The sequence below is a fragment of the Centroberyx affinis genome, unplaced genomic scaffold (genome assembly GCF_046629955.1).
Source record: "Centroberyx affinis isolate AG114_WGS23_722 - 3 ecotype Tasmania unplaced genomic scaffold, CSIRO-AGI_Caff_v1 ptg000200l_1, whole genome shotgun sequence".
NCBI classification, from domain to species: domain Eukaryota; kingdom Metazoa; phylum Chordata; class Actinopteri; order Beryciformes; family Berycidae; genus Centroberyx; species Centroberyx affinis.
Genome location: NW_027278893.1, coordinates 208,333 through 232,179, shown reverse-complemented (window position 1 = coordinate 232,179; position 23,847 = coordinate 208,333). Strand labels below are relative to the sequence as shown.

General features: G+C 42.2%; 1 protein-coding gene across 1 annotated transcript; it reads left to right on the top strand.

The window, feature by feature from the left end:
* The first annotated feature begins 228 nt into the window (after window positions 1–228).
* rpgrip1l (RPGRIP1 like) lies at window positions 229–23,847 on the top strand. The gene is made up of 24 exons (XM_071538897.1): window positions 229–268; window positions 1,272–1,364; window positions 2,185–2,329; window positions 2,578–2,891; window positions 4,046–4,145; window positions 4,614–4,757; window positions 5,926–6,031; window positions 7,557–7,703; window positions 8,426–8,499; window positions 8,810–8,949; window positions 9,327–9,433; window positions 9,711–9,761; window positions 10,380–10,559; window positions 10,729–10,846; window positions 11,374–11,826; window positions 13,026–13,168; window positions 13,867–14,203; window positions 15,127–15,305; window positions 16,732–16,882; window positions 17,725–17,825; window positions 18,866–19,052; window positions 20,538–20,622; window positions 21,790–21,926; window positions 22,325–23,847. The coding sequence occupies exons 2-24, from the start codon at window positions 1,280–1,282 to the stop codon at window positions 22,459–22,461; spliced, it is 3,621 nt and encodes a 1,206-aa protein (XP_071394998.1). The 5' UTR covers window positions 229–268; window positions 1,272–1,279; the 3' UTR covers window positions 22,462–23,847.

Sequence of the window (23,847 nt, the reverse complement as noted above, 5' to 3'; positions counted from 1 at the left end):
ATAGCTTTCTCTAATGTTATGCACACTATAATCTATAATCTATATAGTCTATTTAACAATGGTAATGTCTGCAAAATGAAAATACAGGCTACATGTATTTGGAATGTATAAATAGAAGCGGAAGCATACAAAGACAGTAGCGCCTATCTTCAATTCAAAGAGAACTACATATCCCACAATCCATACACACATGACGCATGCGTAGCTGCGTCCTGAAGATGTTTTCAATAGCAACCGTCGCTGTGGACTGAAGAGCCCATCCTAAAAGGTAGGGAATGCTAAAAACCTAAACATATAAAGCCATGGACAATTTCCCAGTTAACGTTAGATACGCAGATGGGTTAAGTTATTACTATTCAATTACGGTGCATAAATTATTGAGCTAGCCCTTTATAGCTAAAGAGTGCAGAAATGAGCTAACTTAGGTTACTGCAACAGCTAACGTTACCGCTAACGGAAATGTTGGCTAACGTTACAGTTTGGGGATTTGATTCTGGTGGGACAACCACAACCATAACAGACCAAATATCTAAATTTTTTATCGTGCAACACCACACAACATTTGCTAACGGTCGTTGACACATTTACCCTAGCCTAGATATGTGATTTTTGTTTCTCGTGTGTAGAGGAAGCCAAACCAAACCTTATTACAAATGTGGAAGTTTAACGTTGCTTTGCAAATCGGAAATGGTACATAACTACTCAATCAGATAAGGACGTTATCTAAAGACCATTACGAATTATTAGGAGCCATTCTTCGATTCGGCATACATTAAATACACCAAGCAGCGATTATTGCAGTAAGATTTTAGGTTCGTATCTCATTCCTACAAGTATCTTCCACCAAAGTAACGTTACACCGTGGTAACAAGCAAGGAGAATCAATTTCTCAATAAAAGTAAAGATCATCCATCTTGGTGGATCACTTGTATGCCGAATTTACCATAAGGCACTAACGATTAGTAAAATGTTTTGTCTTGTTCTACCATGTATGTACATATGCCAATAAGAAAGTAAGTATTAAACTGGTAGATTTTTGAATGGCGTTTGGCGTAGCGTTCTCTCCATATAAGACAGAACTGCAGATATCCTGGCTACACTTGTCCTTAATTGAACCTCAACCTGATTCTCAGTGACTGTTGCAAGGTGGCCGGTGATGGTATAATGTTACATGTAATCCTGTTAAGTTTCACTATAGGTTGTAGGTAATGGGAGTGTATGTTCCAAACGTGAAAATGTGTTTAATTGAAGACTTCTGAACTACTTTTCAGGTTGAAATATGTCCACATTCCACGATGAGACAGCAGACGAAGTGCCAGTCAGAGACATCACACTGAACCTGTCCCATGCTGCACCTGGACCAGGTGTGTGATGCTGCCTGCCATTACAAGAGCAGCAGAGCTCTATTGGTTATTATTATCATTCAGTTTTAGCATATGACATGATGTGGATTTCTGTCCAAATCCATGATTTTATTTCTTCTTCTTGTTCCATCAAAAGACACTGTGGGAGGCCTTAAAGAGGGTTCAAACCAGTTTTAAAAGATGATGTTTTAAAAATAGTTGCTGCATTGTGGACTGGATATATGGCAAGAAGAGGCATGGACCCTAATGATTTAAAAAGGTTGCATCATTTTCTAGGAGGTATGTTTGCCACTGTGCAAGGAAACATTAACTGGTAACTGGCATAAATTGATACTTTAAGCCTAAATTAATATTAGAATTTAAAACAAACAAACAAGAACTTTAAGCATATGTTAATAATTTATGCAGCATGCAGTTTGACAGGACGTTCTGTTCCTTACAAACAGAAAGAGAAGACAGCATGAACTGGGAAAGATTAGGCTGGGGCTTCTGAGGACGATCATAGTTTTGCACAAGCAGCCTTGCAGTCCCACATCTTCCTCCTGCACTTATATTCAATTTGTTCCCATCAAAAAATCCCTTCTGCTTTTCCTCATACCTCTCATTCAATTTTCTATCCCAGCTCTTCTCCCTTACTTGATCATTTGGTCACAGGAATGTTGTCAAGGCACTGTGACTCCTCACTGTTGGTTGCTTGTAATGTTGGTGATCTAGAAATTGCAGTTTATTCATCATCAGCTACATGCCTTAAAATATAAAAAAAAGTAAATGAGTATGTGAGAAAATGAGTCTATGTTTACTGAATTCCCTCTGCTGACAGACTTGTCGGTGGCTCAAAATGTCCGAGCACGTCAGGACATCTCGCGGGTGTCCAGGGAGGAGCTGGAGGACAGGTTCCTGCGCCTCCATGAGGAGACCCTGCTCCTCAAACAGCACACCCACAAACAGGACGACAAGATCAAGAAGTGAGATGCCACACTAGAGTTGGACAAAAAAAAATCATATTGTGACAACTTGATCTACCTACTTTCTTTTCCAATGCTTAGAAAAAGTTCAGAAAAACTAACTCAGTTTTCTGTAAATCAGTATAATTTACTGTCCAGTTCCCTTTTCTTATTGAACTTTGAACACAACCACCAAAGGGTGACATGATGATTTTCTTTATCCATAATCCTTCCATTTTATCACCCATCTCCTCCTGCTAATCCCCCAGGCTGGGCACTAAGCTGATGAGGCTGGTGAAGGACCGGGGTCGCATGGAGCAGCTGGCGGCGGGCCGGGGCCAAGCGGTCCACAGGGTGCGGGACGTGGAGATGGAGGAGATGATGGAGGAGCTCCAGGAGAAGGTCCGGGGGCTGCAGGCCGAGAACGAGGGGCTGAAACAGCGCCTCCTGTTGGCCAAGCAGCAGGTGCTCCAGGTGCAGAGCAGGAGGCCGACGCCGTACGGACACGTCCAATCACGCATCAACTCAGGGCTGAAGAGGCTGCGGGACGACACGCCCTCTCCGCCCCAGCTGCGTCCCAAAAGTGTGTTACACATCGTATTCAGAGAAGCATACAGCTGAAACTTACATGCAGTACAATACAAATAGTTCAGTGATCACAGGACTATTCTAAGGGCAATAAGATCCTGACCTATGGACTCCTTACTATTGGATGCTTGTAACGTTGGTGATCTAGTAGGGATTTAAGCTTTGTCAGCTCAGTGCCTATTAGGGCTGGGCAATATATCGATATTATATCGATATGGTGATATGAGACTAGATATCGTCTTAGATTTTGGATATCGTAATATTGTGATATGGCATAAGTGTTGTCTTTTCCTGGTTTTAAAGGCTGCATTACAGTAAAGTGATGTAGTTTTCTGAACTTACCAGACTGTTCTAGCTGTTCTATTATATTGTATTGTGTAAATATTTTGTGACAATATTGTCGGAATATCGATATTGAGGTATTTGGTCAAAAATATTGTGATATTTGATTTTGTCCACATCGCCCAGCCCTACTTACAACTGAACATTTAGCCCACTTCCTAGAAAAAAAACGAGATATATATTGTGTATCGCCATTCAGCCTAAAAATACCGAGATATGATTTTTGGTCCATATCGCCCAGCCCTAGTGCCTATAATGTTTGAGGAATACTTCACCCCAAAATGAAAACTCCTTTGGTATTTATAGGACACCAAACACACAGTGAGTTCACCCCCGTAGTTCCATCTCAGCCTTCTCCCAAACTATTGAAGTTAATGGGGCCATCTTTTTCCAGCTCCAAAAAAAACCATAAAATGTCCATCAAATTTCTCCAAACAGCTCGTCCAGCATAACGCTTTGTAGCCAAGCAATTGCTCTGTTGGTCCAATATTTACCTCATTATCTCCTCTGTTTTCCTCACTGACAATGCTCTGGTGGAAGACTCTGCTTGCTACCGTAGTGTGGACTTGCAACCAGAGCGGAGCTGTTTTGAAAACCTTATTTGTCATTATATTAGTGTTTGTTTGCCTCACGATGATCACCGGCTGGAGGTCATATTTTACCCACTGTATTACTTACCACTAAATTATTGGTTAATAACCGTCAGTGCTACTGAGTCATACTAAGAGGGTGGAGCAGGTTAAACGTAGTTGTGTTCGTACCAAATCCTCGCCACACTGAGCAAACAGCCTGAATTGTCCTGCACAGGTACCAGGAGTGTGGAGGGAGGAGGCAGACCTCAGACCGGCCTGTTGCCTCGATACGGACACAGCCTGCTGGAGGACGCCCGGGCCGAGATCCGCAACCGGTAAGTACCGCACATATCTCAGGTGATATCTCAGACACGCTGGGCTGATTTTGACGAAACTTGGAGGGATGATGCGTCTTTGCAGTGTGTTCTCAGACTTCTTTCTCACTTTCATTCTTTCTATCTCTGTGAATCTAAAATCAGTATAATGTCGCATAAAAACCCTGTAATCACGATGTTGTCTGTTTTCATCTTTTACCTTCAATTAAAGGATTACATGCTCCTGCATTGGGTTTAGAAACATTTACCTATTAGACCTCTAAAAAGAGAGATGGTCACCAAGCTCAAAACAAGGCTGTTTTTCTTAGTTTGTGAAAAGTGGGTGTTTTGGAGATGCAGCGTTTTCACCTGACAACATATACCATGTCATATACCACTCCTTCACCAGAGACCATATCACACACACCATGTCTTAGATAAGATAACTAAGAATAAAGCTAACTAGCGTGCATACTCTTTGTGCAACAGAGAGAATGTGATTGAGTCCCAGCGAGGCCACATAGAGGAGATGGACCGAGCCGCTGAGGTCCTCCGGGACCAACTGAGGAAGAAGGAGACGGAATATGAGGAAAACCTTCTGCAGATCCGGCAGCAGCAGACCTCCAAACTCAGGTAAAACCGCATGGTGCTAGTTCTAACTTACAAGCCGTTTTGTGGTCACTGCTTTCCTGAATTTCCGCAAGCGGATTAATAAAGTGCTATCTTATCTTATGCACTTGCTCCCAGTAATTCTACCCAAACTCTCCACACCCAGGGTGCGGGACTCCTTGTCATTCCACACATTTGACAGAAACCAGATGGGGTGTTGTCCTATAGTGCCCCCTTCCTATGGAACTAGATTCCTGCCCTTATCAGGGAACACACTTAAACGTTGTTTTCTATGGCCTGAACCATAGTTTAAAAATGTACTTGTTATATTTTTGTATTTGGTTCGTTTAGGTTCACACTGTCCATTTACAAGCAAACCAGGGCTTGTAAACAAAAGTCACATGACTCCATAGTAGCTCTAGAGTTTTGGTAACCTGTCATCCCACCAGGATAGAGATTTTGGTGTCGGGGGAGAGTAAAAATCTGATTCTGATTCCAGTCCTTCTAACTCTAGCTAAGGATAATGGAGTTAGAGTCTGCACTCTTCTTCTCTAGTATTCATACTACTTAAGAACACATGAAGAAATAGCTGAATATGAGCATCAGTCCAGACTTCAGGAATTTCTGGCTATCTGGTGTCAACATCCTTCTCACTGTCTGTTAATTCGATAGTTTCCCCATATACAGTTCTTTTTATACTAGTCTTGTTCATTTGAATGCGGTGTTTTTGTTAATATCAGGTTTTGGAATTGCTGCAATAACAATATTTAAAAACAGGTAACGGGATCCTCTAGGAGTCGCGATGCCTTTTTTTTTAGGAGTTGGTAAGGAGGTTTGTATAAGTTTGGATCCAATAGCCTGAACATGACCAGTTAGCTGTGCTGCCTAAGTTACCATGGTGATGTACCCCGCTATATAGTGAGGCACCGTCGTGAGACTGAAAAGCCAGGGTTAAGCCTGAAGTTAGCTCGCTAAACCTTTAATCTCGGTTTGTGAGACAGGCTCCTGAATGTAAGAACTATTGATTGTTTTTAGTGAGATCTCTTTAGGATAGCAAATACAGGAAACAGGTTGTGAACATTGCACATGTATCTGGTCAATAACAGTGCTGTAAACAAACATCACAGAGATACACACACACAAATAGAAAACATGGAGCATCTATCAGCTATTGTGTTGTGTTCTCTCCCAGGTCCTCCGTCAACAACAACGTGACGATGATCAAACTGCAGAAGCAGCTGGCTGAGAGGGCCAACGCCATAACAGTGCTGGAGGGCAGGTTTCTCCAACTACAGGAGGTGAGATGCTTTTACAACAACATGCTTTTACAGCCTCTTCCTCACTGAGTAACGAAGACTCACCAGGTGAATATCAAATCCAAGACTGCCAAGTCGAAGCTTGTGTACTTGTGGAGAACGATCTTCCCAAGCTGTCTTAGAGGGAATGAACTCCTGAAGATAAGATGAGATGGGCTGTGTGCTTGATGTCGCGTGATCAAGAAGACACGCAGGCGTCCATTTTCCCATCTGCTGGCTGTGTTACAGACTATAGAGCTGTATTGACATGATGCGTGGCGCTTATCGTCAGTCAAATCACCATCTGCTATATCCTAATTGGTTGGCAGGTAAATTTCCGGGATCTCCGCCCTCCATACTTGCTTTCTTTTGTCTGAATTGTACTTCTGCTGTTAGATATTACATCAGACATGTCATGGACGACAGGTTCGCAAATCGAAAAAGAGTCCCTGTGTTGACCCAGGTTACTCACAGTGCTGCAAACACACTCACTTATATGGCAAATAAAAATATATTTGATTTCAGTTCATCTGTAATTGTTATACATATGTCAAGTTCAACTTCCTCCTTTTTAGTAAAAACATATGAACAGACATCCATGCTCTCTTCCTCAGTACAATATAACAAAGTAATAATGTGGTGATTTTCCCCCAGTATGAGGCTATATGAAAGCTATCACCTAGTAAAAGGCTATTGAGTAGGCAGATTGGTTTCAAAACGTCCCAAACTTGGTAATTATTTCTAAAAAAACAAAACAAAGCGATTCTGATGCTTTGTTACTGATGACTTTTAGATTTATTAACTGAAACAAACAAAAATGAAACTGAAATGAAAATGCCAGATTTGACAGCAAGTTCCCCAGGACGGCTCTGACCATGTGGTGGGACAGCTGGTACTCCAAACGCAGGGAGTGAGGTGTAGTTTTTGAATATTTTCTTAAAAATTATTGGCCCAAATCCCATTAATCAAAGTATTTCTGGTGTCGAGGCAAATCTATTAGGAACAACAACCATAACCCTAAAGACTGCAGCAGGAAACTCAAAAACCAGTGCGTGAAGCAGGGTACTTCCCGTATTCTGTTCATTGGATGTTCTGTATGTAACGTTGTTTGGATAGTATCAGGAATTCTGTCAGTGATGAAAAATAAAAAAATCGTAAAATATGGGGTCTAGACTATACTCTCTGTTATTCTGAGGGCAACAAGAAAAGTTTGTGATTCCAAGCCATGCAGATTCCCCAAAACATCTGAAACACAGTGGTGGCGATGGTAAAACCCGCCCATGAGCTGTAGTTAAATCTACAGAACAAAATTATTACACTGCAATGAAAACTTCTTTTTTGTGCCTTCTCACCGCTGAAAATTGAGCAAAACTGAAAAAAAATAAACATAAATTCCCAACATTTGCTTTTGCGGTGGGAGACACATCAGCAACAGAGCAGTGGGCATTCAGGAAAACTTAGGACTTGTACATATTAAGAATAAAACGAAGTGATGTGAGTTGTTGGAACATCTGTTTTGGGGTTTCAGAGTCAGAAGACGATGAAGGCGAGTCATGACGCAGCGACGGCGAAGGTGGACGAGCTCACAGGTCAGCTGAAGGATGAGAGGCAGAGGAGCCTGGACCTGGAGAGGCAGCTGCAGAGCATGACCTTCTCTAACATCAGGACCAAGGAGGTGAGCGCTAATGACCTGCCTGGGAGACGAGTTTCAGACCAAGGTATTCTGATGCTGTACAGAATCCAGGTCCACAAATCAAATTGCATGTCAAGGAAAATCTAAAACTTTATTCAGAATTATTAAATCCTATGTATTGTCACCACTCCCCGACTCATAACCACACACACGCACCACACGCACACACACTTTTAAGTGCTGAAAAAGTTATTATATGTAAATAGCTGTGTCTACATTTATGGTGCATAATTTGCAATTTAAATATTTGGCTTGCAGCACATCATGCAGCACTAACTTCAACATAAAACTATTCAACTCCAGCCCATTCTGTTTGTGATTTAAAGATACAATCCAGACTTTGTTTGACAAATCTAAATTTATATTAAATTCAAATATGTTCTTAGAGAATTTGACTTGTAGATTGGAAATTCAACCTTTTTGGAACTTTCTTAACCCATCAGAATTTAAAATACAAAAGTTTTACTCCAGTGTTTACAAGTGTAAACAAAGCTTTTATGGACTCAAAATCCATGTTAAGTTTGTGCCAACCTGACAGACTGTGTAAAACTATGACAATAAAATTCCTAGTGAAAAAATGTCTTCAGTCCACTGAATCATGTAAACGGAGCCAGTAGAAGGGCAACAGTGTTTCAACAGGACATGTCATCCACCAGTCACACAGAACATGCTCATCTGTTCTTTACATCTCTTGTGTTGCACAGTTGCAAGAGCAGATTCGTGATGCGGAGAAGGAGAGGGACCTGCTGAAGGAGAATTATGACAAACTGGTAAACAGGTGAGCAGCCTTTATTCTGGTAAATTACCCCAAATGTTCAGGAGTTTTCCTTAAGTTTGATTGTCAGCTTTCTTTATCTGTTGTCTGCTCCAGACTTTTTTTAACACAGGACAAAAATGATTGTTTTTTTGGGAGGTTTCTGGAACTTAATGACCACTGGCATACAGTATTTTGAGGCAAAATGACATGAAGTATGTGAGAACTTCAAGGTTATTTTGGTCTTCATTGATTATATCAACATCTTAACTATATCAACATCTATATACAGTATATCTATATAATTATTATTCTATTTTTTGTTTGTTTCCAGTACCTTGGATGTGTCTCAGCAACAAAAATGGCGTATTCAGGAGCAGCAGCTGAAGGTACAGATCGCCCAGCTGGAGATGGCGCTGAAGGCAGATCTCACTGACAAGAATGAAATCCTGGACAAAATCAAGGCTGAGAGGGGTACTGGTGCAGTTTTGGTTTCACATCCTGCCTGCGCTGTATTTTGATCACAGGATTGATTTACTTGGTTCCTACACAGGTTTGGAAAGTCCAGAAGAGTATACAAAATGAATTTGTCCATGATAATGAATATTGCTGGTCTTGAAATATTTTGGAATTGGACAAAGTCAGGGAAAAGTATGACAGCTCATTTTATGCATTTGTAGAGCTACTGTCAGTTCCTTTATTGGTGTTCTGTCAAGAATAAAGTTCTGCTAGAGAGTAGAACATACATCCTATTGAACACTGACCAAAATCTTCAGTCCAAAATTATTGAATTTCAAAATGTAAAATGTGAAAGAACTCCCTGATTTCATCAGTGTGATTTGTTTTTTCAGATACAAATGAGAAGTTGACAGAAGAAAACAAGCGGCTTCAGATTCAGTTCCTGGAGCAGAAGCAGCAGCTGGATGAACTAAATGATCGTATGAAGTTCTACACTAAGGTAAACCACAGGGCGGGAAACTACTTCTGGCCACAGTTTAATTTCAAATGTGAAGCTTTTTTTGCTGTTGTACCAGTAAAATTCCTTATAGAATAGAAGAGAACTTTTTGGTTACATGCCAAAATGACTGGTAGAGAGTACAAAATGTAGCATCATACGGCTGGTGGCTGGCATCACAGCCCACCCAGGTCAGGTCTAGTGTGGATGGTAGCTGCATTTGAAAACCTCTGCATGTCCGACACCAATCCCTGTCTGTCATCATGATCTGTTCTTTAAGGAGAGCGAGCTTGATGTGGCAGAGCTCACCGAGGCACTGATGCTAATTAAGGTAACTGGAAAAGTCAGCAGTTGGTGACTTCAGAATATATATGCATGTTTACACTGCTTTGCTCAGTGTGTGTGCATGTGCATGTATGTGTATAGTGAAGTGTGCTTTAGCGCACACTCTTCACTCAATGTTCTCTTCCGGTGTCATGGGTTGAAATCTGTTTGATGACTTTTGTTGCATGCCATCGCCTCTCTTTCTCTCTCTTGTCAATGTCCAAAAAATAAAATCCACTGGACTTAAAATAGATAGAATAGAGGAGTTTTGTTGTTATTTTTTGGACATTTTACTACCTGGATGACTGAAATGAATCCACACAGACGCTCTCTTGTCAATCTTTCTCATCTCTCTCCATTGTTCAGTGTCTGAATGAAGCAGAAATTGCATGAAAATAACTTGTGTGTGATACTAAAGTGATCGCTGTGAGGAAATTCTCTTTTCCCTTGCCCCCCCCCCTCCACGGGGAGGTCAGAGGTCAGGGTCAGCTACTGGTCAATGCCATCTGGAGCTGGTTGCGGACACTTCACTAGGATGGATACTAGCTGACAAGGGGACTTCAACCCAGGTCCACTCTGCTGGCCCTAGAAATTAAGATTCTATTCTATTCTATTCTATTCACAGGCACGTAAATCTAAGAAGAGCGGTGAGCTGGGCTTCCTGGAGGAGGTGGAGGAGGAGGTGCAGAGCAATGCAGAGAGCTCCGTCAAGAAGCTGCGAGCTGCACATACTGAGACCATCCAGGAGCTGGAGAAGACCAGGAACATGATCAGCATCGAGCACAAGATCAACAAAGGCTACAAGGTAGAGGAAGTCACATGCAGGGCAAGGAACAAATCTTTTCCATTTTCAAGTCACTCTCACAAGATCAACAGATGGGATCTAACATTATATCACTCTGGATAAGAGTGCCTGCTAAATGCCTAAAATGTGAAATCCTAAATGGAATCTGTTCTCTACTCTTGGTCCTGAGGCGGAGCTTGAAGCTATGTCACAGAAGATGGACAGTGATAAAACCGAGTATGAGCAGAAGTTGGAACGCCAGGCTCAGCTGCTTGACATGAGAGCAGCCAAGATCAAGAAGCTGGAAGGTATTTGTCCAAGCTTCCCTCAAAGCTTCTTCTGTCAGAACTTCCCAAAGACCCTGTAGTTTGTTCACTATGACTCCCAAGGCTTTAATGCTGGCCTCCAAAGCCTAGAAAAGTATGGAAAATTGTGAAAATGTGACCATTTTCCAGGTCTTGAAAAGTTGGGAAATTTCAAAAATGTCTGGAAAAGTATTGAAAAAATGTTGTTCAGTCCTCCAAAGCATTTACATTTATGTCACAATCTATAGAGTGATGTTGCTTAGATGTCATTTTGCCTTCTACTTTCTTCATTTTCACCAAAATCTTCAAATCTAGTGAAGAAATTAATGTCTGGAAAAATATTGTAATTTTGAAATAGAAAACTGCAGAACCCTGGATTCCTTGTTGCTAATACGCTTTGGTTCATTACTGTGTAGAGAGTGGTCGTTTTGTCCGGTCTTCATTATCTTTGATTTTTTGTTTGTCTGATCTCCATCAGCTTTGATTTTCTTTTGACTGAAACAGTCTTTTTTCATGTTGCTCCCCCCTAGCCCAGCTCAGAGACATTGCCTACGGCACCAAAGCCTACGTCTTCAAACCAGACATCACAGACGAGGACGAGGCCGACGAGTTTGATGAAACGGTTCACCTGGAACGTGGAGAGAATCTTCTGGAGCTCCAGATAGTAAACGCCTCACTGTCTCCATCCGCCCTGGAGGCGGTCGGAGAATGCGAACCCGCCACGTTCTGTACATACGGCTTCTATGACTTTGAGATGCACTCCACTCCGGTGGTGACGGGCCAGAAGCCCGAGTATGGGTTCACCTCTCAGTACGTGGTGCGTATGGACGACTGGTTCCTGGAGTATCTCCATAGTTACTCAGTCACAGTAGAGCTGCATCAAGCCATGGGACTAGAGTTTCGGACGCTGGCGACCGGACAGCTTCGGCTGCGGCAGCTTCTAGAGCAAGATGGCAAAGTTCATGGGACCGTGCCGCTGGTCGGTGAGTACGATACGATGAGATGAATCTTCAACAATCCACATGGGGAAGTTGGGTTGTTGGCAAGTAGTAATAGTTACAAAAAAATGTAATATAGGGGCTTATATAAACTTACGCAACAGGCAATTTCAGCACTACATTTGAAGTAGAAAGTATGAGTGAAAACGTATGGGGGGGAAAAGTATGGATTACAGCATTATTAGGGTGTGCAAAATAACAGCAGCACTTAGAACCGAGACAAAGAAAGAATGAATACAGAATAATTACGATATGAAAATATACCAAAAATGTGATGTATGCAGTATAAAATAGGTTGAAACATTGTAAAAATATCAATAACAAACAGAAGGATATGGCTATATGAAAAAAATATATATATACATGTACATGATGTACAAAATGTGCATCTTATTCACCTAAGTCTACAGAAGGCTATACATAATACAGTATATATAAAGTATATAAAAAATGATACACTTTGTCAGTAGATTCACTTTACAGATATAGATAACATATACTGTATAATGTGGAGTAGTTCTGCTTAATTTCAATCTCAAGACTCAAGTCCCTAATGGAAAATTTGGCTTGCAGCAACACATGCAAAATACAAACCCAAAATACCCAGGGACATCCGCGACAAATGGAATGAATGAATGATTTGGACTGTTAGTCGTCCAGCTGCGTCCCTCCAGATAAGATTCCCTCCTGAAGAGTATTTTTTTAGTGATAGCCTGAACGTTAGAGACTGGGGCTTTTGACCAGATGCTGCAGGCCCAAATCTCCCCACTGGCTGCAGAGCGGCTGCAAAAGTCTAGTTGGGGAAAGTAAAAAACGGTAATCCTTCCCTCAACACCTTCTACTGTGGCCTTGAGTTGAAGACTGTGGTTGTACTCATGCATGCTCAGCAAACCTTCCCCTGGATAAACAAAATGAGTTCCATGGAAAAGTCTCAACTAAACCCTCACTGTAAGATTTAGTCTGAAAACAATAGATTTTATACGTATCTGAGTACTGTTGCTGACAGGTGCAAGCTCAGGTAACTTAGAAACTTGAAGAAACTCCTCTTCCTTGCAATTAAAACATTTGCAAAGAGGAAAAAAAGCATGTTTCTAGTATGTGAACTTTGTCCCAGAACTTCAGCAGATAAACGGAGGTCATCTCCTCACAGCAGGCAGGGTCTAAGGTTTGCAGCTCTTTCTCAGGTGTGTCAGGTGAGGCTCAGTCCTTTGGCTCTGTGGACTACTGGCTGAGGCTGAGGGTCCCCATGAAAGAGACCATCCGTCTGTATAAGGAGAGAGTGAAGGCCACGGGCTACATCAACACCACGCTGAATGAGGATGGACAGGTACCTACACATTAGAGTGAGATACCTTACTAAACCTTTTTTACGATACATTTTACATTTTAGTTATTTAGCTGAAACTCTTACCTACAGCGTAAGTGTGACAGTAGAATCAGTTTAAATTCCCAGATTGCTGTCAGAGCCACAGCAACCTGAAAATAGATGTAATAAATATTCCTGTGACCATAGAAGGATCATGTGTGTTTGGGAAATTCTAGTTGAAGAAATAAGGAATAGGGAAAAAAGGTAGAAAGTTGTTTTTTTTTTTTTTTTTTTTTAGAATAAACATGCTAAACTTGATGTATGCTAATGTACAAATAGATATGGTAAACCTAACGACTACATTTTACACTGGATGCCATTCTCACATAAACACATACTGTATATAAACACATTTACAGGTAAAATAGGTCATTTACATTGTAGGAATTTGGTTAACACTCTTACCCAGAGGAACTCACAATGGATAAAACAGTAGAATAAATAACATTCCTTATTGCAGTCATTACAAACAGTCAGTACTAAGTAATGCAAATGTCAAATCAACAGTGTTTTTGGTTTTGGTTTTTTTTTGTAAATAAACATACTAAACTTCATGTATGCTAATGTACAAATAGATATGATAAACCTAACCTTGTGTGTGCAGAATGATGCAAACTCTATATTAAACCTTAATTTTTTTGTCCATCTCCACCCCTCAGCTGGCGCCACCCAGCAGCGGCTCGAACGTCCTGTACGTCACGGTGCAGAGCTGCCGCAGCCTTCGGTCCCGCGGCTCCCAGCAGCCGAGTCCCTTCGTCGTCTACAGGTTCTCCGACTTCCCCGACCACGACACCGCCACCGTCCAGGACTGCTGCGACCCCCGCTTCGCTGACCTCAAGGCCTACTCCGTCCCGATGGACTCCGACCTGGACCGCTACCTGAAGTCTGAGGCCCTGCAGTTCTACGTGTTCGACTACAAGGAAGAGCGGATGGACGCGTACCTGGGCAAGGCCCGGGTGCCGCTGCTGTCGCTGGCCCACGACAAGGGGATCACCGGTGAGTAAAACCGGGGTTTGCGTTACCAGGGACTCGATGACAGGGTTGCGATACTCGAGATCAGTCACAGGTCCAGGTCTGACTGAGAAAGCCCGTGTGCTGGGTAAGAAAATATACATAAAATAAGGCTTCTCTGGTGCATTGTTTTCAAAAAGGCAATTCAAGATTAAAAAAAAAGGGAAATGTGTACTCTAAAAAACATGCCTTGATTGATTTATTTTACACGTTTCAAATAAAAAATATGCAGCTTGGCAAACTGACAAGAAAAGACAACCGTTCTTTTCTTGTCATCCATCCATCCATCCATCCATCCATCCATCCTCATACTCACCCACCCACTCACTCACTCACTCACTGAGGAATCAATTCATTGCATAAAATCAAGTTTTTTTTATTTAAACAAGAGACACTTGAGCTGCCTAATGTCCCACCATAATTACCATGATATATTAAACAAACCTCATTATGCTAAGTAGGTCATTAATTAAGCAAATTAATGCATGAATTTGCAATTATTTCTATGTCAATATACTGTACTTGTCTTCACATAACACATGGGCGGTATTAGTGTGAAGTTTCTATCATGTAGGCTATTATTCTTGAGTTATTGTGTTCACAACAATGTGTCAACACACAGACAGACACACACACAGACACCATGATGACATAATGTCCTGCATACCATGTACCATGATGGCAGAACATAAACACAGTTGCTTGGCCATATTTCGTCCAGCCAATGTAGGTTACACTTATAACTGGATTGCAATCTTGTAATATTTGGTATATCCTGCCAATTAAACACAATTAATTAGAGAAAAACTCTGGTTACTGTGGTTTTGCTCTTGACTCCTGTCCTGCTTCATAGTTTATTGTATGGCGTTTTGTAACAAATTGAATCAGTTTTCTCTTTTGTTCCTCAGGTGTGTTTGAGCTGGCAGACTCCTCTGGACTCTCCACCGGCCATATTGAAGTCACGCTCAAGTGGAAGTTCACTTACCTCCCTCCGCCAGGCTCGACCATGACTGTGGAAGAGGCCAAGTTTGTCCCCAAAGAGAAGCCAGTCAAGGAAACTCCTGAGCAGCAGCAGGAGCAGTACAATGTGGAAGAAGAGAAGAAGAAAGACAAAGAATTGCAAGACAAAGATGTTCACAAGACACAGAAGGAAGAGAAGGAAGCCAAAGAACCTCCTCATCACTCCGCCTCTCTCCCTGATGTTGCTGCCTCTAAAGTAAGGAGCTCAGTTAATGCTGAACAATGCATCTGCAACAGTACAGAGAAGAGAGAAAATTTCCACATAATTAGAGCCATGCAATTTTCTGTTCCCTGCTCCCTGTCTCTTCTGTGCACTTAAATCAATTCAGTGTCTTATAACAATCGCATGGTTTTAAGTGTGCACAAGTCTCTCTTCTCTGTGGACTTTATTGTACCTCTAGAACCCAAGAACATTTTGTCCAGGAGAGAGGTGAATCTGAATCTGTAATACTGCATTGAAATGATTAAAAAAACATATTAAGGTCTACCAATAAGTGTAGGAAATTACCATCAGCTACCTGGCCAACTGCTGGTAAATTTTGGCTGTGGCTGTTTGTCTTCTCTGCCAGCCACTTTGGCATCATTTGGAGATCCTATTCTTTTCTAAAAATGCTGAGTGCTTCCAAAATCATGAAAGTGGTTGGCTGAGTGAACCAGCCACTGTGGCCCCTGGACAAAACAAATTGTTTCCTGCTCTGCTACCAACAGTTTAATAGTGATACTGTTCTGCACAGATATTCTCTACATGCCTTGTCTGAATGTGTTCTGACCATCAGGCACCGTTGCCAAAGCCCAGGCAGAAGCCACAGATAAAGGACAGACTGGGTGCCAAAAAAGTCAAATTTCTGGATGTCACAGCTACAGACGAGCAGGTGAGATTTTTCTGTAAAAAAAAATGGGGTTAGGTGATGTCCTGGTGCTCAGCAGGCACACCGAGGTGACGGTCTGGAAACCTGAGGCGGAGCTGAACAAGGTGCTGCAATAGGAATGCGCTCAATCTTTCAGCCTTAAGATTTACCAGAAATACCAAATCAGTTTTTTTTATTACTTTGTGATTTTCTTCTGGTAGGTTGAGGATGGGAGTTCGCCAAGTGCCAGTGTGCTTCCAGAGAAGAGAGAGACAAAGTTGTCACCTATAATAAAGGTAAGCTCAGACGCTCGCTGATTTATAAATGAGGATTGCAATTTGACCATATACCCATTTTGGAAAAACCTGATGTTCATTACGCGAACATTTAAAAACAATACAAATGTCACTGTTTTTTAAGCAAGGACAGATTGCTGATAACATGAATACATTTTCCTTCAATTTCATGGTACAATTTAAGAAAGAACCTAAAATATTAATATAAAGTTACCCAAAGAGAAACCAAATGTTCTGTACTATTTCTACTGGAGCTGATGTACAGTCCAATGTAGTACCCTGCAATGCAACAGCATAAAATACCTCTGTAAGACAAATATCGCCTTTTCTAAATGATGTGAATTCACAGGTTGTCTCTGAAGCAACCCCGGCACCTCCAAGCACCACCGAGGAAGAGGATGAGGAAGAGGAGTCTCACTTCTCTGAAGGGCAGCTGATTCCAGCGAGCTCTCAGTCCGGCTCTGACGACTCTGAAATTTCTGAGGAAATTATTGAAGAAGGTAAGAAAATATTAATGATTGAAAATACTGACATAATGATCAGAACTTTTCAATGTTTTTATAAACATTTGAGACAAAAACACTGAAAATATTGAAGAAGGAAGAAAATAATAAATGTGACTGAAACTTTTCAGTGTTTTTCAAGAAGTGGCTACTTCACTGAAGTTTTCTTATCAATTCTCGCTTTATTTTTTTCCATTCTCTGTTTACAAACCACTACTGTACCGCTCGGTACAGTAGTGGTCGGCTACTCGCTCTCGATTTACACTGTAGCAAGTAAGAACCAATTCACTTTCAAGATCATGGGTTAAGTCCGGCTTCATCTCCCAAATCCCTCACAGCTTGGTTGGGAAACAAATCCTGTTTTTAAGCTTGTACGCTTCCTTAAAGTGCAAATGGACAATGTTTTTGTTTTCTCGCAATGCTTCCTCACCAGAACAGACATAAATATTGAATGCTGCTGCCAATAATCTTAAGACCGGTCTGGCTGGCTTCATAAATGTTAATGACGGCCTTGGGAGAGAAGGCTTACATCTTACTCACCGGTTGCGTGATGCTCGATATCAACAGCCATCCCAATGGCAGTTGCTATTGAGGAGATGATCCATTCAACCCTCTTCATCATTCACTCTTCTTCCCCCTCACAAAGCATGCTTACTGTACAGACACTCGTTCAAAGCAGAGTTCATTGCCAGTTCCAGTTCTATCACGCTGCCTTGACTACTTCTACAGAAAGCAGTCTTTTCTTTTTAGTACCCATGATTTATCTCTTTCTTGTGCCTTTTTTCCTCCTCCTCCTCCTCCTCCTCCTCCTCTCCTGCTCCCTGTCTGGATCCTTCCAGATGTTGCGGAGGTCCCAGCAGCCGAGGAGGATCAGAGCGAATCGACCCAGTCGGACAGCGATGACTGCATTGTTCCTGGACAGGCCTCGGCGGGGAGGAAGGTTGGTGAATCGAGAGCACAGAGAATCCACTCCCCTGTTTACCTCTTCCAACACTGGCGAGAACCTTGGAAAGAGGATGTAGTCATTGCACAAGGATGGAATAGATGGAGTGTATCAAGGTTATTGGGATTGTTGCGTTGTTATGATGTCCACAGCCTGGGCCTCGCTGCTGGGGAGTACACAGCGGCTGGGGGGAGTGATCTTCAGCTCTGGAAAACAAAATTGAACTTATGTTTTGATTGTGGTGTGTTTTGTGCAGGTGTTATGTTTTTGTCGAGGTTTAGATCGATTCTATGCTGCACACAAGCAGGAGATTGTTTTTGAATAGCAGCCCCCCTGCTGTGTTGGCTTGGTCCGCTCCCTCTAAGTTAGCACCGTAAATTTCCAAATGAATTGTGGTACAAGGTCAGTCCTAATATCTTTGTACAGGAATGGCATCAAATCAATTCAAACAAAGAGAGATGTAGCAACTGATAATGTAATAAATGATCAAAAAAAGTAATAAAATATAATTGTTTGGGGGCCATATCTGAAAAAACAATGGTATCAGGAGAGTAGCAGTGTCCCTGCTAAGGTGCTAGTTTGGTGATCTACGTCTTATAATCAATCAAACCACAGACCAAATAATAATATCTTGTTATTCGTCAGTCATTGCACCACTTTTGTCAGTTTAGGGCTTAGTGAAGAGACTGGGAAATTAACCACTACATCAAAACTGAACATAAAGTTGATTCGTTTTGTCTCTTTCTGTAGCTTATATGCAAATACATTAAACTGAAAAACTCCATAAATCAATCACCAATATTGTTGGTATTGTTGCGTTGTTATGATATCTACAATACTGTATTTATTTTGAGAATCATTAGCACTAACAGTACCACTGGTGTGAGATAGAGGCTACTGATCGTCTCCACCATGGTCTCACTTGTGTACAGTATACCAAGATATCACAATTAATGTGACAATGATAGATTGATGTTTAAAAATGGTACAAGTCTCACCTTTATCTAAACCTTTAACCTTTAACCCGCCCTCCCCAGGCCTCGGAGCGTGTGCGTGTGGAGATCGTGTCTCTGAGCCTGAGGCCGGAGTCGCGGGCGGCCCGGGACGGCAGCGTGGTGCGTCTGTTTGTGGAGTATTCCCTCCTGGACCTGCCCTCCGAGGAAACCCCCCTGTCCCTGCCCAAACCCCCGCCAGGCAAGAGCATCCACTACAACTACAGCAACGGTAAGGAACCGCAAGAGCGTCTCAGGGGAGTTAGAGAGAGAGACCGTCCTGCAACCGGAAGGTCACAGGTTCACAACCACGTGTTCTGTTGAATTGTTCTCAGACAAGACGCTGAATCCATACCTGCTCTTTCTCTGGGTGAGAGAGAAGGTAAAATGCAAAGGATCAAAAAGGCTGGTGCAACTGTTGGTGTAATCTTAAGTCATCGAATGGACTGTCTAAAAGCAGAGTCTAAGGTCTAAAGTTCATAATATAAAATACCAGCCTGAACAACATCGCTCACCCACTTCTCACTGATGCAACACAGCATTTTCCCACCGATTGATTTCCCCTCTCTGTCTACTTCCTCTTGAAAAATAAATCCCTTCCAGCTTTTATTCTGCCAGCGTTCACTTTTCACATGATCATTCTGTGGTCGCAGGAATGTTGTAAAGGCACAAAGAATAGAGGAAATGAAAGTAAAACCAACATGTTTTGGCATGGGGCCTTCATCAGTGTTGTGTCCACGTTCTGAAACAGTTTTACTAATGAATCTTTGTTCTCAGTACTGCAAGTATCGCTGGAATTTCCTCTTTCCCAGTGCTAAATGTAAATTCCATGCACCTTGTTAGTGGGTGAAGTTGTGCCAGGATACCATTTCAACCTCTGTATAGGCATATACTGTAGTCCGGGACCTTGCACTTCATTTTTAGTTGCTTGTGATTGTTGGTGATATAAGAATTGAAGCTTATTGCGCTGTTGCATTCATTGCAAGTTGCTCTGGAGTGAGCAGTAGGTTTACACTAAAATAAATGTTTGTTTTAATCTGCGAGGAGTACCACATGGGTGGGGTTTACTGTATCAGGACAATCCAAATAGTGTCAGTTAAGTTGTCAATCACAGAAAAGCAGACTAAATCTACTTTCAAATATGATACAGTGGTTTTGTAAACTTTCTGGCACTTGTTTTGCCCTTTGGTTTGAGGCAAACCTCACACATCTGTCTCAAGATTAAAAACAAACCATATACATTTTTAAATTTTAATTTTAAATCCTATTTGTCTGTGCATCGGTCAGTTAATGCTCCACAATATTGACCAAAAAAAGACTGTAGTGTGATTCTTTTGATGAATACTGTAACTGAAATATGACTCGACATGTGGACATAATGTTTTCTAATGTTTAAATGCAAGTTTTTTTTTACTGCTTGAAGATGAAATATGCTTGGTTTGAATATTCTCTCCAGCTTTCAACTTGATTTGTAAGCCAGGGATTCTGCACAGCATCAGCAAATATTGTTTAGGAGGCCAGCTGAGACCCTGAGAATAAGAAAAGAAACTGCAGCCTCTTGACATTTGGAAATCACAGCACTCAGCATTGCCATTTCAATGTGTTTTCAATTAATTGCACAGCCTTTGTGTCAGTGTGTCCATATCTGAAAGCCTTCTGTATGTGTACTGAATGTGAGATCTGACCCAGCGGCCTGTGTTTTGTTCTGTCTTCCCAGTGATTCACGTGGATGTGGAGAACAACGGGCCGAGGCGGGAGCTGCTGAGGGGGGTCCTGCAGGGACGCAACCCTCAGATGGAAAGGTAAGACAGGAAAAGTCCACTCTGCTAAGTGTTTTCTCTTTGCTGAGACAGGGAAGGCTCAGAGGGAGACGGAGGCACAGGAGGAAAGTTTCTGGTGGGATTCAGACCCAGACCAGCAGCAGTAAATATGTGGATCAAAAACAGTCACAGCTGACATGTACAGTAACAGCTATCTTCAGGCCAAGTGTTGACATGCAGCGATGTAATCTCATAACATCTGATCTTTAGAATTGGATCTCAGAAATCAAGTTGAAATGACAAGTGTGAATGTACACACACAAACACACATGCATAAGCTCTGGTTTCATCTTAAAATTTGCGATATACGTATGTATTTTGTCCTCTGCTTTCTGTCTAGCCCTTTGTGTTCAAAGTGCCGTATGCCTCTCTGTTCGGGGTTATGGAGATGTAATATACAGACATGTAGCTGTCTCCAACCTTAAGCCCTTTGACGGCGTCTACCTGTCTAGGTTCATAACTGGAGGTAACTATTGGTGTTTGTTTATTTATGAAGCCCTTCTCCACAAACTGCCTTCATACATCACATCACTTTCCGACTGGAGGATTGGAACCTACAATACCCGATCGCAGGAGTAGTTGGAGCTCCAGATGCTGCGGGTTAAGTCGGACTTAAGAAAGACTGCTTTTACACATAAAGCCCCTCGTACCTGAAATGAATTGATGTATTTTGATTCTCTGGTAACAGCTTTTACAGAAGCAAGAAGAAGATCAAATACTTGAGCTTTTCATGTACTTTGACTATATACGTCTTAACACCTGGTGTTTGGTAGGTCTTTTCCAGGCATTCTCTTGCACACCAGAAGTGATGCGTTTTACATTTCTGGGAGTGTTTTTTTGAATATGTAGAAGAAGAACTGGGTAGTTAGCATGAGCAGCAATAGCCACTATGGCTGAACAGACAAAGACAAAGAAAAGAGCGCCACCTACAGAGACTCAAACTGCACCAACAGACAATCCAAGCTCCGCCCACACTGTTTGATTGACAGGTGATCTCTGGGAAATGCAGTGCAGAAACACCACAGCGATGTCCACATTAGTACCAAAGATTGAGACCAAAAAAAAAAAGAGGAACTCACAGATTACCACTTTAAATAAAAGTTAGAGTAATGATGATAATAATAAATCTGACTTGAACGGACTTGACAGCATCCGGTTCACGGTGGTGAGCGAGCCGCCGGAGGAGGAGGAGCAGGAGAGGGAGTGTGAGGACGTGGGCGTGGCCTATCTGAGGATCCCCGACATCCTGGACAAACAGCAGGACCTGACCGAGACCAGTCTGAACGGTTAGAACACACACACACACACACACACACACACACACACACATAAACACACACATGTGGCATGATTTTATTCAACTTCATGACAGACAGCAAATGCATGTGCAAATGCTCACTCTTTTCCCCTCTCCCTCTCCCTCTCCCTCTCCCTCTCCCTCTCCCTCTCTCTCTCTCTCTCTCCCTCTCCCTCTCTCTCTCTCTCTCTCTCTCTCTCTCTCTCTCTCTCTCTTTATGTCTCTCTCACACCCTCATACATAAATTCACACTTTTCCATGTTTTCTGTTCTTGCACACGCATTTGGATGTCAAATTATGGCAAAACCATGATACACACAGATACACCCCCGTGCCAAATTGTCTCATGTTGATAGTCGGTGCCTTGCTGTGTCTCTGTGTCTGCAGTGGTGGATGTGGAGGACAGCAGCCTGGTGGTGGGCAGTCTGACTGTGTCTGTAGAGGGACTGGAGGCTCTGCAGTCCATCATGGAAGACCCGGACCAAGACTGCACCCCCATTTCCGCTCTGCAGTCAATGGCTTAAGGCCAGCACAGAATCACAGTCGCTATTCAGTAAGGCTTTGCAGTTGTGTCACAAATCTTCCAGCAACCCTGTCTGGAGCCATCATGGAGGTCCAGTGGAGAACTGGCTGTGCAACATAATGTCTAAATAAATAACAACCAGACTAGAAACAGAGAGCAGCTGAGTCAGCTTGTTGTGGTGTGGCTGTAGATCCATTCAGTAACGTTCTCAGTAAAAGTGAATAGTGTGATAAGGTGGATTTGTTTCCAAATGTAGGTTACTGTGACACAGTAAACTGTCTTGTCTTTAGCCCTAGTCTCTACTCCAAAACATGAAGAGTTGTAGCTTGAGAAGAGTCAGCTCAGTTAACCTGAACAAACTGTTAGCTAGCTAACTAGCCAGCAAACACACTGATGTTAATGTGAACACGCTAACGCTAGCTGCTGCTAGATACGTTAGCTAGTGTGCTAATCAGATGTGTTCACAACAAGACAGTGATGGTTAGCTGACCAGATGCTATGGTTAGCTAGCTAACAAACTGACATTATCTAAACACTAAATCAATCAGATGGATCAGTGATGAAATGATCAGTTCAGTCAGAAACAGCACAAAAATTAACCGTGCCTGGCAGCCAAGTTGTACATGTAAAAGTGCATTCAGCTGTTCACAGCCACTGTTGTGCAAGAGCTGAGAGCCTCCAACATGGCCGCCAGAGAGTGCATTATGTTACCTGAAAGCCCCGAGCAATAAATGTGCAGCGATTTGTGTTGGTGGCCTTGGTGCAGACATGTTGACACCTTGCATAGCAACACAATAGCATACTAACATACTAACACACATGGTACAAGGACAACAGGACCTACATACAGTACAAAGGGACAGACAGTCGACTATCCCTATCACTACATATATACAGTATATATTCAGGATTCACTGTGTGGGCAGGCAGGATGGCACACGGTGCTGGAATAGTGAACAGGGTTTGAAATCACCACCAGCCTCCAGACAAATGCTGCTAAATGTTTGGCTGTTGCTGTTAGGTTTGTCTCTCCATCAGCCTGTTTGGCAGGAAGCCAGCCTTCATCTGGAAGTCCTGCTCTGATTTCTAATTTTGCACTGTGTGGACTGTCTGTCAGATCTGTTCACATTTTCAGGCACAAGGGAATTGTGTGTGTGTGTGTGTGTGTGTGTGTGTGTGTGTACAACTGTTCATGTAATATCTACTGAGGTCAATTGCTGGTCACTTTTGGCTTGAAAGTTGATCAACACTATCAGCCAATTTGGCAGAACACTGGCCACCGTGTGAAGGTGTCTTTCTATTCTAAAAACCTGTTTGGCTTAACATTAGGACTTGCCAGCTGTGGCCTGTACACAAAAAAAAGATGCCTTGCCTGGTAGAGAATTCT

Excerpts from the sequence above, each read along its gene's own strand:
- rpgrip1l (XM_071538897.1), top strand. The coding sequence starts at position 1,280 with ATGTCCACATTCCACGATGAGACAGCAGACGAAGTGCCAGTCAGAGAC. Across the intron at positions 8,950-9,326 it reads CAAAATCAAGGCTGAGAGGG|ATACAAATGAGAAGTTGACA; the intron begins GTACTGGTGCAG and ends TTGTTTTTTCAG. Across the intron at positions 21,927-22,324 it reads GACCGAGACCAGTCTGAACG|TGGTGGATGTGGAGGACAGC; the intron begins GTTAGAACACAC and ends CTGTGTCTGCAG.